The 19,595-nt window shown below is 45.6% G+C and overlaps 1 protein-coding gene across 6 annotated transcripts in view; it reads left to right on the forward strand.

The window, feature by feature from the left end:
• Nucleotides 1-19,595, forward strand: part of LOC144738253 (ribonuclease inhibitor-like) — a 54,905-nt gene that overhangs the window by 18,732 nt on the left and 16,578 nt on the right. For 5 of the 6 annotated variants that reach the window (XR_013589194.1, XM_078621259.1, XM_078621260.1 and 2 more), the window contains one exon: nt 4,734-4,820. Coding sequence is in view for 5 of the 6 variants with exons in the window: in XM_078621259.1 (XP_078477385.1) it covers nt 4,734-4,820 (87 nt within the window). In the remaining variant the exon portion in view is untranslated. Of the gene's footprint in view, nt 1-4,733; nt 4,821-19,595 lie in introns of those variants that run through there. The other variant, XM_078621261.1, reaches the window with a different exon arrangement.

A 19,595-nucleotide genomic window follows, 5' to 3' on the forward strand; every position in this document is an offset into this window, starting at 1 on the left:
GACCAGGTCTGTCGAGGCAACAGCGTCTAAAAGAAAACACCACCACGCTTGGAGCGTCTATTTAAGCTGGGTTGGAAGGGTGGGGAAATGCGCATTGGCAAAAGAATCTGCATATCAAGAGGAATTTAGCATATTTATGGGAAATGCAAGAATGCAATTAGTGCTATTTGTGAAATGCTAATCCTGCATAATGCCCATGCATTATGCAGGATTAGCAGCATCAAAGGGAGGGGATAGGGGTAGCATTAATAAAGGGAAGGAATGTAAATAGTATGTAGCTGCAGTAACTAAACAACAACGTAAAAAGCTAAAGTATAAATTACATAGTATTAAATTGTATACTGTATTACTATACACTACCCTATGTCTTAGAATAATACATAGTGGAATATTACACTACATATTATTCTACCCACCCAACTGTATACCACCCTGCTGTATATTCACTATACAATTTCGATACTATATATTACCTTATACATTGTATTAAACATTACACTTTAATACTATTTATTATTATACAATTTGCTATACACTATACCAGGGGTCGGCAACCTGCGGCTCCGGAGCCGCATGCGGCTCTTTTGAACCTTGACCGCGGCTCCGGGGCGGATGCTAGCGAGAGGAGGAGGCGCACTGTGACACCTGCTCTGGCGTTGCCGCTGCTGACAGGTCGCCGCTCCGCTCCACACTGCCCGCCCGGTGACAGGCAATAACGTTGCGGTTGCTTTGTCACATGTTTGGAAGAAGTAAAAACCTTCCTGGGCAGCAAAGAGCTCACCTTTGCTGAGCTGGAACAGCCAGAGTGGCTGGAAAAATTACATTTTATGGTAGACATGACAGCACATCTAAACACGCTAAATACAACCCTTCAGGGGAAAGGAGGCACAGCCCTGCACATGCTGGAGGAGGTTTTGGCATTCGAGCGCAAGTTGACAGTGTTTGTCAAAGATTTACAGAGAGGTACACTGTCTCACTTTCCCTCTTTGAGAGAGTTCAAACAAAGTCATGATACGATAAATTTGGAATATTTCAAGTCTGCAATCACCACAATGCAAAGTTCGTTTGGGAAACGATTCTGTGAGTTCAGAGAGGAAAAAACGACATTATCCTTCCCTGTCACTCCCTTGGCGATCGATCCATCCCTATTGAATATGACTGCATTTGCAGGTGTAAGTCAACCTGATCTTGAGATGGAACTGGCCGATATAGCCGACAAAGATATATGGGTGTCCAAGTTCAAATGCTTGACCGCTACTCTTGAGGATGTTGCCCGTCAGAAGGCCATTCTGGCTCAGAATCATAAATGGAGTGATATTGAAAACCTTCCCAAACAGGACAAACTTGTATTCGAAACATGGAATGCCATCCCCAACACTTATATAAACATGAAAAAGTATGCATTTGGAGTCCTGTCGATCTTCAGCTCCACATATGTATGTGAGCAGGTCTTCTCCAACATGAACTATATTAAAAACAAACATCGATCACGCCTCACAGATGACAGCTTGCAAGGCTGTGTGAAAATGAAGGTGACGTCTTACAGCCCTGATGTGCAGACACTGTGCACTGAGGTTCAGGAGCAAAAATCCCATTAACCAGGTAATTTAGCTATTAATTTGCAAAAATATATTTTACATTGTTAAGTGAAAAAGTCCTTTTTTTATTCAGATTGACAGCTGACTGCATGATCCTGTATATAGCAATAAGGTAAGAAACAATATATGCAGTGTTATATTTGTTTTAATAGTTGCAATGGTTTTGCGGCTCCCAGTTTATTTTTTCCTTCGGAAACGGGTCCAAGTGGCTCTTTATGTCTTAAAGGTTGCAGACCCCTGCACTATACCATTGACCGTCGTGTGAAAGGTACTAAGAGGAAGCAACGAAATATGTCAATTGGAGAGTGGTGATAGGAAGCTTGCAGCGGAGCAAAGAATCCATTCCCTGCGGAGAATACAAGATATATAGTCAATGTCAGTAAGTGGAACGCGGTCTGAAAGTCACCGTAAACGTGGACACAATCAGTTAAGATCCGAAATGGTTTATTACGTCCTTCCAATGATTGCTAAGCCGGAATCCATCTTCTCGGTTGAAATTGTCTCTGTGTTTGTATATGTGGATCGCCTCATGAAAGAATCTCTCATGGTAGCCAGATGGCTTGCAGAGAACCTCTGTCTTGGAGAAGTCAATATCATGTGAGCCCACTGAATTGTAACAGTGATCTGCCACGGCTGAAGTGTTAGTCCTACCGTGTTTCAAGTCTGCTTTATGTTCACGGATGCTGCTACCACAGAGGCAACTTAGTTTGTAGACGCCAGGGTACTGTATGTCTGGAACCACATCTTTTACAGACGGGACCAGATCACGGATTTTATGTACTGTGTTGAATCGGACCTGGATCTTGTGTTTAATCAGGATTTTGGAGATCTTTTTTGTGGTTAAGCAGTGTCTCACCAGGGGGGGTACCCCAGCATTCAGTCCTTGATGAACCAAGTCTTCAATGATTGCGATGGTGTCAGGTACAGGAACTTTGGTGAATAAGGAAACCACATCAAAACTGACAAGCAGGTCGTCTGGGGACAGGGAAATCCCCTTGATTGTCGATACCAGGTCAGTAGAGTTTAGTACCGCAGAGGTGGTTTTTCCAGTGAAAGGCAGTAGCATTTCAGACAAAAAACGAGCCAGTTTGTATGTGGGGGAGTTGATCATAGAGACAATGGGACGAAGAGGTGTATCTTCTTTATGTAGATACACTCCAACTATCAAGAAGGATCCTGTTGAGGAGCCTCTCAAGACCATCACCTTACCCTACATTGCTGGGGTCACAAAAAGATCTCCAAAATCCTGATTAAACACAAGATCCAGGTCCGATTCAGCACAGTACATAAAATCCGTGATCTGGTCCCGTCTGTAAAAGATGTGGTTCCAGACATAGAGTACCCTGGCGTCTACAAACTAAGTTGCCTCTGTGATAGCAGTTACATTGGAGAAACCAAACGACATGTCTCGGACCGCATCCGTGAACATAAAGCAGACTTGAAACACGGTAGGACTAACACCTCAGCCGTGGCAGATCACTGTTACAATTCAGTGGGCTCACATGATATTGACTTCTCCAAGACAGAGGTTCTCTGCAAGCCATCTGGCTACCATGAGAGATTCTTTCATGAGGCGATCCACATATACAAACACAGAGACAATTTCAACCGAGAAGATGGATTCCGGCTTAGCAATCATTGGAAGGACGTAATAAACCATTTCGGATCTTAACTGATTGTGTCCACGTTTACGGTGACTTTCAGACCGCGTTCCACTCACTGACATTGACTATATATCTTGTATTCTCCGCAGGGAATGGATTCTTTGCTCCGCTGCAAGCTTCCTATCACCACTCTCCCATTGACATATTTCGTTGCTTCCTCTTAGTACCTTTCACACGACGGTCAATGGTATAGTGTATAGCAAATTGTATAATAATAAATAGTATTAAAGTGTAATGTTTAATACAATGTATAAGGTAATCTATAGTATCGAAATTGTATAGTGAATATACAGCAGTGTGGTATACAGTTGGGTAGGTATACTAATACATAGTTTAATATTACACAATGTATTATTCTATGACATAGGGTAGTGTATAGTAATACAGTATACAATTTAATACTATGTAGTTTATACTTTAGCTTTATACGTTGTTGTTTAGTTACTGCAGCTACATACTATTAACATTCCTTCCCTTTATTAATGCTACCCCTATCCCCTCCCTATGTAGTTTATACTTTAGCTTTTAACGTTGTTGTTTAGTTACTGCAGCTTCATACTATTAACATTCCTTCCCTTTATTAATGCTACCCCTATCCCCTCCCTATGTAGTTTATACTTTAGCTTTTTACGTTGTTGTTTAGTTACTGCAGCTACATACTATTAACATTCCTTCTCTTTATTAATGCTACCCCTATCCCCTCCCTTTGATGCTGCTAATCCTGCATAATGCATGGGCATTATGCAGGATTAGCATTTCACAAATAGCACTAATCACATTCTTGCATTTCCCATAATATGCTAAATTCCTCTTGATATGCAGATTATTTTGCCAATGCGCACTTTTTCCCCCCCTTCCGACCCAGCTTAAATAGACGCTCCAAGCGTGGTGGTGTTTTCTTTTAGACGCTGTCGCCTCGACAGACCTGGTCTTTACCTGAGGATGGCTGCTTGTGTTGTGTCCGAAACGTCGTGAGAATTATTTTATTATGTTTTATTTTGTATTATTTTATTACTTCCCTTCTACGTGACTTTCCCGAAAAAACCAACAAGATGAATCCCTGCAGTCACGAAAGCTTTAAATCGAAATTTACTGAAAGAACCAATAATATATATCTCCCTATGTTCTTCGATTAAAATGTACTTCACTTGTGTGATCCTCTGTTGCAACTTTGTGTTTATATTAACGCAAACACTTTTCATATTATAAAGGTACAGTGCAGTATAATTGAATGGATGATTGTGAGTAAACTGATATTTGTGAATGTCACCTGTTATACATAAAATGTATACATAAAATGTATAACACAGAAGCATTAAACAATGAGCAGCTTTGTTTGTGAACGTGTGTGCTCTGGTCATGTGCACCGCCATTGTGAGTGTCCCTAACTCACCGCGTGTTTGACCCCACGGTTCCCGTGGGCTCAGTGAGTCAGCGCTGTCTCTTCTCCTGTCCACCCGGGTTTATTTAGGATGAGTCGCAACGAGATCGGAGAAAGCGGCCTCCGACTTCTAGCGGACGGGATGTTGGGGAGAGAAGGGAGTTTGGAGACGTTAGAGTGAGTAATGTCCTGATGCACACACACTTATATAAGTAAATCTAAACAAATATATACACACACATGCGGATACAAAACACAGAGATGGCAGAATAATGTTGTATTTTAACTTCTGTTATAACTTTATTTTTATGCACTCATCAATTAAGATATTAACCACACTTATTGCAGAACTTTTAACCACTATTAATTAACAATACAATTACAATTGTCACATTACCTACTCTAACCTATGATATTGTTTGAAACTATATTAAGGTAATAAAGTAGATCAATTAAATTATCCAGCGGCTTCGGAGGGAAGGGGGTACTGGATTTTCAAAAACACAGATAATCGTGTCATTATTTAAAATAGCTTATTTTTGCACATTCTTGAATAAGATTACGTTTATAGGTGCTCTGTATATATTTAATATTTTAAATAGTTAACGATATGAAAATCGCTTAAATAAATATACAAAAAAACAAATAAATATCCTGTAAAACATGACAGTATTTACTGTACTGCACTCACCACTCCAAAATCGAAGACTCTGCATGGGGTGATGTGCCTACTATGCTCTTGTTCAACAACCTGTGTTTGACAACAACTTGTGTTAGACGACAACTTGTGTTTGACAACGACTTGTGTTCGACAACAAACTTGTGTTCGACAACAACAACTTGTGTTGACAACAACTTGTGTTTGACAACAACTTGTATTTGACAACAACAACTTGTATTTGACAACAACTTGTGTTTGACAACAACTTGTGTTCGACAACAAACTTGTGTTCGACAACAAACTTGTGTTAGATGACAACTTGTGTTTGACGACAACTTGTGTGAGACAACAACAACTTGTGTTTGACAACAACAACTTGTGTTTGACAACAACTTGTGTTGACAACAACTTGTGTTGACAACAACTTGTGTTTGACAACAACTTGTGTTTAACAACGACAACTTGTGTTTGACAACAACTTGTGTTTAACAACAACAACTTGTGTTTGACAACGACTTGTGTTTGACAATGACTTGTGTTTGACAACGACTTGTCTTTGACAACGACTTGTCTTTGACAACAACAACTTGTGTTAGACAACAACAACTTGTGTTTGACAACAACTTTTGATTGACAACAACTTGTGTTTGACAACAACAACTGTGTTTGACAACAACTTGTGTTAGACGACAACTTGTGTTTGACAACAACTTGTGTTCGACAACAAACTTGTATTAGATGACAACTTGTGTTTGACGACAACTTGTGTGAGACAACAACAACTTGTGTTTGACAACAACAACTTGTGTTTCACAACAACTTGTGTTGACAACAACTTGTGTTTCACAACAACAACTTGTGTTTGACAACAACTTGTGTTGACAACAACTTGTGTTTGACAACAACTTGTGTTTGACAACAACAACTTGTGTTGACAACAACTTGTGTTGACAACAACTTGTGTTTGACAACAACTTGTGTTTAACAACGACAACTTGTGTTTAACAACGACAACTTGTGTTTGACAACAACAACTTGTGTTTGACAACGACTTGTGTTTGACAACGACTTGTCTTTGACAACGACTTGTTGTTGACAACAACAACTTGTGTTAGACAACAACAACTTGTGTTTGACAACAACTTTTGATTGACAACAACTTGTGTTTGACAACAACTTGTGTTAGACGACAACTTGTGTTTGACAACAACAACTTGGATTTGAAGACAACTTGTGTTTGACAACAACTTGTGTTTGACAACGACAACTTGTGTTTGACAACAACAACTTGTGTTTGACAACAACTATCTTCTTGGTTCTTTCGGTAAAGTCACGTAGAAGGAAAGTAATAAAATAATAAAAAATAAAACACAATAAAATAATTATCACGACGTTTCGGCTACAACGCAAGCAGCCGTCCTCAGGTGAAGAACATGTCTGTCGATAAGACAGAGTCTAAATGACACGTCTTAGGCTTGGAGTGTCTATTTAAGCTGTGAGGGAGGAGGAAGAGAGCCTTGACAAAAGAATTTGCATTTGAAAAGGAATTTAGCATATTTATGGGAAATGCAAGAATGCGAATAGTGCTAATTGTGAAATGTGTGGGAGGTGGGCGGGGGGTTTTCAAAGTCATATTATGCCCACGCATTATGCAGGATTAGAAGCATCAAAGGGAGGGGGCAGGGGCAGGGGCAGCACCAACAAAGGGAAGGAATTTGAATAGTATGCAGCTGCAGCAACCAGACAACCACGTAAAAAACTAAAGTATAAACTTCATAGTATCATCAGTATACTAAATATACTCTCCAATAAGCTGAGCTACTAACAGTAAGTAATACATTACAATTCTATGTCGCAAAAAATATAATATGCTTCCAGCTAAACTTTTTTCCGTTACATCAAACAGGTCTTCCCCGTACTATATGCTGCCATAGACAAACCCAACATTTAATTATATACTGTATTACTATACACCACCCTATACCTTATACATTCTTATATTACACTATGTATTATTCTACCCACCCTAATGTATATCACACTGCTATACATTCACTATACAATTACGATACTATATATTACTTCATACATTGTATTAAGCATATAAATGTTATACTATTTGTTATTATACACTGTACCATTACCCGTCGTGTGAAAGATACTAAGAGGCAGCAACGAAATATGACAATGGGAGAGTAGCAGAGCAAAGAATCCATTCCCTGCGGAGAATACAATGCCAGTGAGTGGAACGCGGTCTGAGAGTCACCGTAAACGTGAACACAATCAGTTAAGATCCGAAATGGTTTATTACGTCCTTCCAATGATTGCTAAGCCAGAATCCATCTTCTCGGTTGAAATTGTCTCTGTGTTTGTATATGTGGATCGCCTCATGAACGAATCTCTCATGATAGCCAGATGGCTTGCAGAGAACCTCTGTCTTGGAGAAGTCAATGTCATGTGAGCCCACTGAATTGTAACAGTGATCTGCCACGGCTGAGGTGTTTGTCCTACCGTGTTTCAGGTCTGCTTTATGTTCACGGATGCGGTCCGAGACATGTCGTTTGGTTTCTCCAATGTAACTGCTACCACAGAGGCAACTTAGTTTGTAGACGCCAGGGTACTGTATGTCTGGAACCACATCTTTTACAGACGGGACCAGATCACGGATTTTATGTACTGTGTTGAATCGGACCTGGATCTTGTGTTTAATCAGGATTTTGGAGATCTTTTTTGTGACCCCAGCAATGTAGGGTAAGGTCTTGAAAGGCTCCTCAACAGGATCCTTCTTGATGGTTGGAGTGATGGCTTTGCGGATTGTGTCGTCGGAGTAACCATTAGCCTTAAGAGCTTGGCGTACGTGTTTGAGTTCACTGGCAGTGTGTTCCTGGTCGGAAATGCATTGGGCTCTATGGTATAGAGTCTTGATGAGGGAATTCTTCTGGGATGGATGGTGGTGGGAATCCGGTTTTAGGTAAGCATCCGTATGGGTGGCTTTCCTGTAGACAGAGTGGCTCATTGAACCATCAGGTCTCCTTTTAATTAGGACATCCAAAAAGGGTAGCTTGCCATCTTTTTCGACTTCCATGGTGAATCTGATGGCTGGGTGTATGGAATTGATGTGTTCGAGAATGGATTCTTTGCTCTGGTACTCTCCTATTGTCATATTTCGTTGCTGCCTCTTAGTATCTTTCACACGACGGGCAATGGTACAGTGTATAGTAACAAATAGTATAACATTTATATGCTTAATACAATGTACGAAGTAATATATAGTATCGTAATTGTATAGTGAATGTATAGCAGTGTGATATACATTAGGGTGGGTAGAATAATACATATGTAATAAAAGACTTGACCACGATGTCTGGCTCAGTGTCCTTTATTTGGTTCGTACTATATTTCCCACACGGCTGTCTCCTATTTGTTCAGTCCCCACAGTGCTGGCTCCGATGTCGCTCCAGTCACCATCAGCAGCCCCGCTGCTGTTCCTTGTCGCTCCCGTAGCACCACAGCAGCTCCGCTGCTGTTATTCTCACACAGCCCCCCTGGCTGTACTTGCTGCAGCTCTTCTCTCTCTCGGTCACTCCGCAGCTCTGACAGCCTCGTGCTGTCTCCCTCCTCGTTGCTCCTGCAACTCCTGGCAGCCACACCGCTGCCTCTAACACACAGCCTTACTGGCTGTACTTCTCTGCAGCTTCACACCACCCAGTAGCTCCCTACTCCCCGGGGTTGGCTCCCGATGGCCGACGGTGCCCCCCTCCTCTCGTTCGCCCGCGTGGCCTCACTCTTTTCCATTCACAACCCGACTGACTTCTCCTTCCGGTTTACCCCCTTAAGGACCCGAACCTTCCTCCCACGTCACATGACTCCACCCCCCCGTGACGTCACATCCGGAAGGTCGCTTACGCCCGCATTACACCACCCTCCCCCATAGAGAAAATCCCAGCCGACCTCGGCTGAACAATACCAAACCGTAATGCGGCGAACCGACCTTCCCCCCTAAAGGACACTAAGCATGCAATATAACAACAAGAACAACAACACAAGTAACATCAACGAACGTACGAGAAGCATGCAATAAATACAGCGGTAAGAACAAGAACAATAACACAACATACAATCAACGAAACGTAAGCGATTTGGAACGTGTGCGGGTCGCCGGCCCATCCCGGACGGTCGGCGGCCCACTCGCAGAACGGGAACGCGATGGAACTCGAGGAACGACAGGGGGTAATTCTCCTGTTGCGGTTGGAAGTCCACCAACGTCCCGTGTCCCTGAAGAATTAGTCTTGGCCGTGTCCCGCGAATGTGCCTGCAGCGGGGTCGGAAGGGCTGCAGGGCTCGAAGGTCCCGCAGACCTGGCAGGCGTCCTCCGAGCAGGGCCCCGCGTCCCCCGCGGTGTCACGGCCGGCCTGTCTGGAACAGGTACAACAGGCGCTCTAGCAAGATCAATGGACGCAGCCAGGGGAGAGTCAGCAGCAACAGACCCCGGCAAGGCAACATTGGGAGATGACGCATCATGTAGGGGAGCAACAAATGGTTTCAAACGCGACGTATGAACAAACCAGCGACGAGATCCAATCTGAACGCGTGCCGACTGTGGGTTGGGAACCTCAATGAGGCGTACGGGACCATGCCAAGGCTTGTGCAATTTAGGAGAGGTTCCCGGCCGTACCTGTGGACAATGGAGCCAGGCCAGGTCCCCAACCTTCCAGGGGCACTCCCCCTCGGACCGTCGAGCATACCGCTCGTTCCGGGCCTGGGCTTTGGCCGTAGCCACGCGGGCATTCTCCCGCGCCTCCGTGACCCGTCGGACCGTGTCCTGAATGTATTCAGGGAGTGGTTTACGAGGTCCCTTCAACCCAGTTCCCAATTGCACATCCACCGGCGGCACGTTTTCCCGACCATACATAAGGTAAAACGGCGAATACCCTGTAGCAGCATGAGGCGTCATCCTGTACGCCGAAAGCACTCCGGGGATGTGCAGATCCCAATCTGATTGTTGTTCACTCACAGTATGGCAAAGCATGGCAGACAATGTCCTGTTCAGCCGTTCAACCATACCATCCGTCTGCGGATGGTATGGGGATGTCCGTACTTTCTTAGTCCCAAGGCCCGCGCACACTTCCGCCAATAATTTAGAAGAGAAATTTCGGCCCTGGTCCGTGAGGAGTCTCTCAGGCGCCCCCTTGTCCATAATGTACCCAAACAAAAAGGCGTCGGTAATGGCCACGGCCGATTGATCGGGCAACGGCCAGGCCATCGGCCAACGGGAGAGGTACTCAACCCCAACCAGCAAATATTTATTACCCCTCGCCGATGGTGGGAAGGGTCCCAATATGTCCAGTGCCACCAATTCATTGACTCGAGACACCTGAATCGACTGGAGAGGCAGCACGTAAGGACGTTTAGGCGGCTTACGTCGGGCGCACTCAGGGCACGCGCGCACGTGCCCTACGACATCTGTCACCATGCCGTGCCAAAAATAATGACGTTGCAACGTCAACAAAGTCTTCTGCACCCCTAAATGTAAGAGTGTGTCACAATGGAGAGTTCTAATCAACTCGAATCGCAAGGACGTTGGTACCACCAGACGCCAGCGTTCCTGGAACCCCTCCCGCCACATAAGTAGACCATCTCGGAGAGCGGTTTGCGGCCCCACAGCCGTACTCGGACTCCCATTGTCCCTCGTAGACCGCTTCCGCAAGGACAACAACGACTCATCCATCATCTGTTCCCGAATCCAGACAGACCGCGGCAGATTCAGAACCCCGTCAGTCGGTCCCGGTTCCATCGGAGTATCCGACTTCTCGACGGCCAACGTAAGCGGCTGAGGGGGGTTTAGAATCGGCGAACACCTGTGCGTCCCCGACGCACATTTACAAGGGGCGCGCCGCGGTAATCTGGAAAGTGCGTCAGCGTTCGCATGGCGCACTCCCTTCCGATGTTGAATTTGGAAGGAAAATTCCTGCAGCGTGTCCAACCAACGTGCCAACTGTCCGGATGGCTGGTCCATTTTAAGTGCATATTGCAAGGCAGCATGATCCGTACGCACAATAAAAGAACGACCGTAGAGATACGGTCGACATTGCCGTAGGAAAAAAACAACCGCCAAAAGTTCTCTGCGAGTGACACAGTAGCGGGTTTCCGCAGGAGACAAGACTCGGCTACCATACGCCACGACGCGCTCTACACCCCCTTTAGACTGTGATAATATCGCCCCAATACCTGTGTCACTCGCGTCCGTATCAAGAATGAATGGGTGATCAAAATCGGGATAGTCCAATGTCGGGGCCGTAGCCAATAGATCACGCAGACTCCGAAAGGCCGCCTCTTCCGGCTGTCCCCAAACAAACTTCCGTCCTTTACCCGTAAGGAGATGCAAGGGCCTCGCAATCGTCGCAAAACCAGGCACAAATCTTCGGTAATACGAGGCAAATCCCAAAAACCGCCGAACATCCCCCACGGTGGCCGGAGTCGGCCAATCCCGGACGCACGCCGTCTTTTCCGGATCCGTGGACACCCCCTCAGCACTCACAATGTGCCCCAAATAACGGACGGACCGTTGCAGTAGGTGGCATTTCTTTGGTTTGAATTTCAAATTCGCAGAGCGCATCCTCGTGAACACTGTCTCCAGCCGCGTTAAATGTTCCTCAAATGTGCGGCTGAAGACAAAAATATCGTCCAAATATATAAGACACGTCTCCCACTGCAACCCCGTCAAAACGAGCTCCATCAATCTTTGAAATGTAGCAGGGGCCGCATTCAATCCCATCGGAAGGCAGTTGAATTGAAATAACCCCTGCGGCGTACGGAATGCGGTTTTCTCCCGTGAGGACTCGTCAAGGGGAAGCTGCCAAAATCCCGAAGAGAGGTCCAGTGTGGAAAAGAACTTAGCCCCCGACAATGCGTCAAGGGAGTCGTCCATACGCGGCAGGGGGTACGCATCTGCCACCGATATCTTATTCAATTTTCGGAAATCCACACAAAATCGCAATTTGCCATCCTTTTTCTTAACCAAGACCACAGGAGCGCCCCATGGGCTGTTAGATGGCGATATAATGTCCGCAGCCAACATGTCTTCCACTGCCCCCCGAACGTGTTCTCGCTCCGCAGGACTCATCCGATGCGAATTTAAACGAATAGGGGCAGCGTCGCCCATATCAATATGATGGGAAAGCAACGATGTGCGGCCCAAATCCAAATCATCGGAGCTGAACACATCCGAATACGTCAACAACAATTTACGCAGCGCACCACGTTGCTCCATGGATAGGGAAGAATTTTTGTCACATAAGTCAGCAATCCAACGATTATCCGAACCCCTTGGCTCGGAAACACCAGCAACCACTCCCCGGCTATGCGGACAATCGTGCGTCGCAAACGCCGTAGTGGCATGTGCCACAACCGTACCGGCCGGGACGCGGACGTTTTCCACCCCCGCATTGAGCACCTGTAAAAACGGTAATTGATCCGGCCGGACGATGGTCTGTGCCCCAACTAACGCCAACCCGGTTGTTATCGTGGCGGACGGTGACAACAAGACCCCTACTGCTCCTAGCCGATCAGGCAGGGGCTTCCGATACCGCAAGGGTATAAGCATCTGTGAACCAGGTGGGATGTCCACAGATGCAACGGACAGCGCCTGCACTTGCACGGCCGAAGCAGGTCGCCCCCAGGGCGACGGCAGAAACGAGATTTGACGGCCCCCCGGCAATTCAATACAATTCTCATTGATTTTGATCAAAATGGGCATCTTAGCCAAAAAATCGGTGCCTAATAAACAAGGGACCGCCAAAGATCTTGATATTAACACAACGCCCGAAGCCGACACATCCCCAATAGATATCTTAGCATCCACCTGGCCCACGATACCCATGCTACCCCCGTTCGCAGCGACGCACGACCCATAAACCGGACGCACAGCCCCCGGCCGAATGCCCAACAGATGGAAAATGACATCCGATATAATAGTCGCAGACGCTCCGGAGTCGACCAAAATGCGCACGTCCAGCCCTTGTATAGACCCCGGTACAGTGGACGACCCCGTAGTGGCCGCGACGACTCTCCGTGCCAATTTGCGCCACTGCGTGACCGAGCGACAAGGCCCCGTCGATGGCCCTTCTTTAACAACAACATTAGGATCGCGCAACGAAGGTGGTGGGTGAGGTGCAAAGCCTTGCCGGGTGTCTGGTGCGTGCCGACATGCCTGTTTCGGAGGTTCTTTGGTCGGCTTCTCCAGTGCTGAGGCCTCCTGCTGCGGCGGACCTGGGAAGCGGGCCCAGCAGTCCTTTGCGTAGTGGCCCCTACGCCCGCAGTGGAAGCAGTCGACATCGTTGCGCCGAAGCGCAGGCCTTGCATCCCGACGGCTCCGTTCCGGTAGCGTAGCGCGCGGCCCCGGCCCGCCGCGTCCCGACCATGGAGCGGAGGCGGCCGTCAGCTCCTGAGGGCCCCGCTCCTCCGGCACGTAGACCGCCTTCGTAGGGTCCCACCCCAGCGCGCCCCCCTCCTTGACGGGCCCCCCCGTCCACGCCGCCACTTGCTTCCAGCGACGGAGGTTAAATTGCGCATCCAGACACTTTGCTGCCGGCCGGGACGTGAGCTTCTCATGCCCACACACAGGCATGGGGATCCCCAGATCCCGAGACAGCTCCAGCATTTTACCTAATATGAGAGGCTCGAGCAGGTCCTGTGGCGTCTCAGGATATGCTGCCATGGCCAGCTCCAGCACCGCACCCCTGAACGCCACGGGCGATTCCTCGGGTGCTCATTGTCGTTGAGCGAATCGCCGATGCGCGTCGTCAGGTGGCTCATAAGCGTCGGCCATTTCTTCAAAAACTCCACATAAAGTCTTCTTCTTATCGGTCGTTATAGAACGGAAAAATCGAACAGATTCGTCGTCCAGTAGAGTCGGCAACACCTCCAAGGCCTCAGCATCGGACCATCTTGCTGAACGAACTGCCGCCAAGAATCGGCAGGCGAAAGCGCTCCAATCGCCCCCGATGGAGAATTCCTTAACTGTGGTAAGGTGGCGACTCCGACTCCTCTTCACGCCGTCCTCCAATGGTGGTTGTTCTGGAGGCAAATTCAAAATGGCGTCGGCCCGCGGCGTGGCCAAGATGGCGGTTTGGCACCGCGGAGCACGCAAGATGGCGGCTTCTTGCCGCGTGGCCAATGGCGGCAGCAGGGCAGGCAACGTGGCGGCCCGTGGAGCACCTTCCGCTTCCTCCATCGTCCTTGGCGTGACGAGATGACATAGTTGCGCCAGGACGTCCTTGAGTGCCTCCAGTTGTTCCGCCATCTGTTGCCATCTTCGATCAGCGTCCGATGATGTTGACGGACCCGCCATTGCGCCAACATCTTCCACTCCCGTCCCCGTGCTCGCTTCAGCAGGGCTCTCCTCCACCACCCCAGCAGGATCCATGGTTGGAGGGAAATCGTCGTCGTCGGACGAAGAAGCCGATGCTGGCGCCGGAGTAATTTTCTTCCTTACTTGCTTCGACATGCCGTTTCACTTCTGACACCAGTGTAATAAAAGACTTGACCACGATGTCTGGCTCAGTGTCCTTTATTTGGTTCGTACTATATTTCCCACATGGCTGTCTCCTATTTGTTCAGTCCCCACAGTGCTGGCTCCGATGTCGCTCCAGTCACCATCAGCAGCCCCGCTGCTGTTCCTTGTCGCTCCCGTAGCACCACAGCAGCTCCGCTGCTGTTATTCTCACACAGCCCCCCTGGCTGTACTTGCTGCAGCTCTTCTCTCTCTCGGTCACTCCGCAGCTCTGACAGCTTCGTGCTGTCTCCCTCTTCGTTGCTCCTGCAACTCCTGGCAGCCACACCGCTGCCTCTAACACACAGCCTTACTGGCTGTACTTCTCTGCAGCTTCACACCACCCAGTAGCTCCCTACTCCCCGGGGTTGGCTCCCGATGGCCGACGGTGCCCCCCTCCTCTCGTTCGCCCGCGTGGCCTCACTCTTTTCCATTCACAACCCGACTGACTTCTCCTTCCGGTTTACCCCCTTAAGGACCCGAACCTTCCTCCCACGTCACATGACTCCACCCCCCCGTGACGTCACATCCGGAAGGTCACTTACACCCGCATTACACCACCCTCCCCCATAGAGAAAATCCCAGCCGACCTCGGCTGAACAATACCAAACCGTAATGCGGCGAACCGACCTTCCCCCCTAAAGGACACTAAGCATGCAATATAACAACAAGAACAACAACACAAGTAACATCAACGGGGTAGACCTGTTTGCTGTAAGGGAAAAAAGTTTAGCTGGAAGCATATTATATTTTTTGCGACATAGAATTGTAATGTATTACTTACTGTTAGTAGCTCAGCTTATTGGAGAGTATATTAAGTATACTGATGATACTATGAAGTTTATACTTTAGTTTTTTACGTGGTTGTCTGGTTGCTGCAGCTGCATACTATTCACATTCCATCCCTTTGTTGGTGCTGCCCCTGCCCCCTCCCTTTGATGCTTCTAATCCTGCATAATGCATGGGCATAATATGACTTTGAAAACCCCCCGCCCACCTCCCACACATTTCACAATTAGCACTATTCGCATTCCTGCATTTCCCATAAATATGCTAAATTCCTCTTCAAATGCAAATTCTTTTGTCAAGGCTCTCTTCCTCCTCCCTCACAGCTTAAATAGACACTCCAAGCCTAAGACGTGTCATTTAGACTCTGTCTTATCGACAGACATGTTCTTCACCTGAGGACGGCTGCTTGCGTTGTGGCCTAAACGTCGTGAGAATTATTTTATTGTGTTTTATTTTTATTATTTTATTACTTCCCTTCTACGTGACTTTACCGAAAGAACCAAGAAGATGAATCCCTGCAGTCGCGAAAGCTTTAAATCGAAATGACAACAACTACTTGTGTTTGACATCTTGTGTTTGACAACAACAACTTGTGTTTCACAACAACAACTTGTGTTTGACGACAACAACTTGTGTTTCACAACAACAACTTGTGTTTGACAACAACTTGTGTTTGACAACAACAACTTGTGTTTGACAACGACTTGTGTTTGACAACGACTTGTGTTTGACAACGACTTGTCTTTGACAACGACTTGTCTTTGACAACAACAACTTGTGTTAGACAACAACAACAACTTGTGTTTGACAATAACTTTTGATTGACAACAACTTGTGTTTGACAACAACAACTTGTGTTTGACAACAACTTGTGTTAGACGACAACTTGTGTTTGACAACTACTTGTGTTTGACAACATCTTGTGTTTGACAACTACTTGTGTTTGACAACATCTTGTGTTTGACAACAACAACAAGTTGTGTTTGACAACAACTTGTGTTTGACTACGACTTGTGTTTGACAACAACTGCTTGTGTTTGACATCTTGTGTTTGACAACATCAACTTGTGTTTAACAACAACAACTTGTGTTTTACTTCGTCTTGTGTTTGACAACAACAACTTGTGTTTGACAACAACAACTTGTGTTTCACAACAACAACTTGTGTTTGACGACAACAACAACTTGTGTTTGACAACGACAACTTGTGTTTGACAACAACTTGTGTTTGACAACAACTTGTGTTTGACAATAACTTGTATTTGACAACAACAACTTGTGTTTGACAACAACAACTTGTGTTGACAACTTGTGTTTGACAACAAATTGTGTTTAACAACGACAACTTGTGTTTAACAACGACAACTTGTGTTTAACAACGACAACTTGTGTTTAACAACAACAACTTGTGTTTGACAACGACTTGTGTTTGACAACGACTTGTGTTTGACAACGACATGTGTTTGACAACGACTTGTCTTTGACAACGACTTTTGATTGACAACAACTTGTGTTTGACAACAACTTGTGTTAGACGACAACTTGTGTTTGACGACAACTTGTGTTTGACAACAACTTGTGTTTGACAACCACAACTTGTGTTTGACAACAACAACTTGTGTTTGACAACAACTACTTGTATTTGACGACAACTTGTGTTTGACGAAAACTTGTGTTTGACAACGACAACTTGTGTTTGACAACAACAACTTGTGATTGACAACAACTACTTGTGTTTGACAACAACGACTTGTGTTTGACAACAACGACTTGTGTTTGACAACAACGACTTGTGTTTGACAACAACTACTTGTGTTTGACATCTTGTGTTTGACAACATCAACTTGTGTTTAACAACAACTTGTGTTTTACGTCTTCTTATGTTTGACAACAACAACTTGTGTTTGACAAAAACAACTTGTGTTTCACAACAACTTGTGTTTGACGACAACAACTTGTGTTTCACAACAACAACTTGTGTTTGACAACAACTTGTGTTTGACAATAACTTGTATTTGACAACAACAACTTGTGTTGACAACAACTTGTGTTGACAACAACTTGTGTTTGACAACAACTTGTGTTTAACAACGACAACTTGTGTTTAACAACGACAACTTGTGTTTGACAACAACTTGTGTTTGACAACAACAACTTGTGTTTGACAACGACTTGTGTTTGACAACGACTTGTGTTTGACAACGACTTGTCTTTGACAACGACTTGTCTTTGACAACAACAACTTGTGTTAGACAACAACAACTTGTGTTTGACAACAACTTGTGATTGACAACAACTTGTGTTTGACAACAACTTGTGTTAGACGACAACTTGTGTTTGACAACAACAACTTGTATTTGAAGACAACTTGTGTTTGACAACAACTTGTGTTTGACAACGACAACTTGTGGTTGACAACAACAACTTGTGTTTGACAACAACTATCTTCTTGGTTCTTTCGGTAAAGTCACGTAGAAGGGAAGTAATAACATAATAAAAATAAAACACAATAAAATAATTATCACGACGTTTCCGCCACAACGCAAGCAGCCGTCCTCAGGTGAAGAAAATGTCTGTCGATAAGACAGAGTCTAAATGACACGTCTTAGGCTTGGAGTGTCTATTTAAGCTGTGAGGGAGGAGAGCCTTGACAAAAGAATTTGCATTTGAAGAGGAATTTAGCATATTTATGGGAAATGCAGGAATGCGAATAGTGCTAATTGTGAAATGTGTGGGAGGTGGGCGGGGGGTTTTCAAAGTCATATTATGCCCATGCATTATGCAGGATTAGAAGCATCAAAGGGAGGGGGCAGGGGCAGGGGCAGCACCAACAAAGGGAAGGAATGTGAATAGTATGCAGCTGCAGCAACCAGACAACCACGTAAAAAACTAAAGTATAAACTTCATAGTATCATCAGTATACTAAATATACTCTCCAATAAGCTGAGCTACTAACAGTAAGTAATACATTACAATTCTATGTCGCAAAAAATATAATATGCTTCCAGCTAAACTTTTTTCACTTACATCAAACAGGTCTGCCCCGTACTATATGCTGCCATAGACAAACCCAACATTAAATTATATACTGTATTACTATACACCACCCTATACCTTATACATTGTTATATTACACAATGTATTATTCTACCCACCCTAATGTATATCACACTGCTATACATTCACTATACAATTACGATACTATATATTACTTCATACATTGTATTAAGCATATAAATGTTATACTATTTGTTATTATACACTGTACCATTACCCGTCGTGTGAAAGATACTAAGAGGCAGCAACGAAATATGACAATGGGAGAGTAGCAGAGCAAAGAATCCATTCCCTGCGGAGAACACAATGCCAGTGAGTGGAACGCGGTCTGAGAGTCACCGTAAACGTGAACACAATCAGTTAAGATCCGAAATGGTTTATTACGTCCTTCCAATGATTGCTAAGCCAGAATCCATCTTCTCGGTTGAAATTATCTCTGTGTTTGTATATGTGGATCGCCTCATGAACGAATCTCTCATGATAGCCAGATGGCTTGCAGAGAACCTCTGTCTTGGAGAAGTCAATGTCATGTGAGCCCACTGAATTGTAACAGTGATCTGCCACGGCTGAGGTGTTTGTCCTACCGTGTTTCAGGTCTGCTTTATGTTCACGGATGCGGTCCGAGACATGTCGTTTGGATTCTCCAATGTAACTGCTACCACAGAGGCAACTTAGTTTGTAGACGCCAGGGTACTGTATGTCTGGAACCACATCTTTTACAGACGGGACCAGATCACGGATTTTATGTACTGTGTTGAATCGGACCTGGATCTTGTGTTTAATCAGGATGTTGGAGATCTTTTTTGTGACCCCAGCAATGTAGGGTAAGGTGATGGTCTTGAAAGGCTCCTCAACAGGATCCTTCTTGATGGTTGGAGTGATGGCTTTGCGGATT

Source organism: Lampetra planeri, chromosome 79 (assembly GCF_965212315.1).
Source record: "Lampetra planeri chromosome 79, kcLamPlan1.2.h2, whole genome shotgun sequence".
Classification (NCBI taxonomy): domain Eukaryota; kingdom Metazoa; phylum Chordata; class Hyperoartia; order Petromyzontiformes; family Petromyzontidae; genus Lampetra; species Lampetra planeri.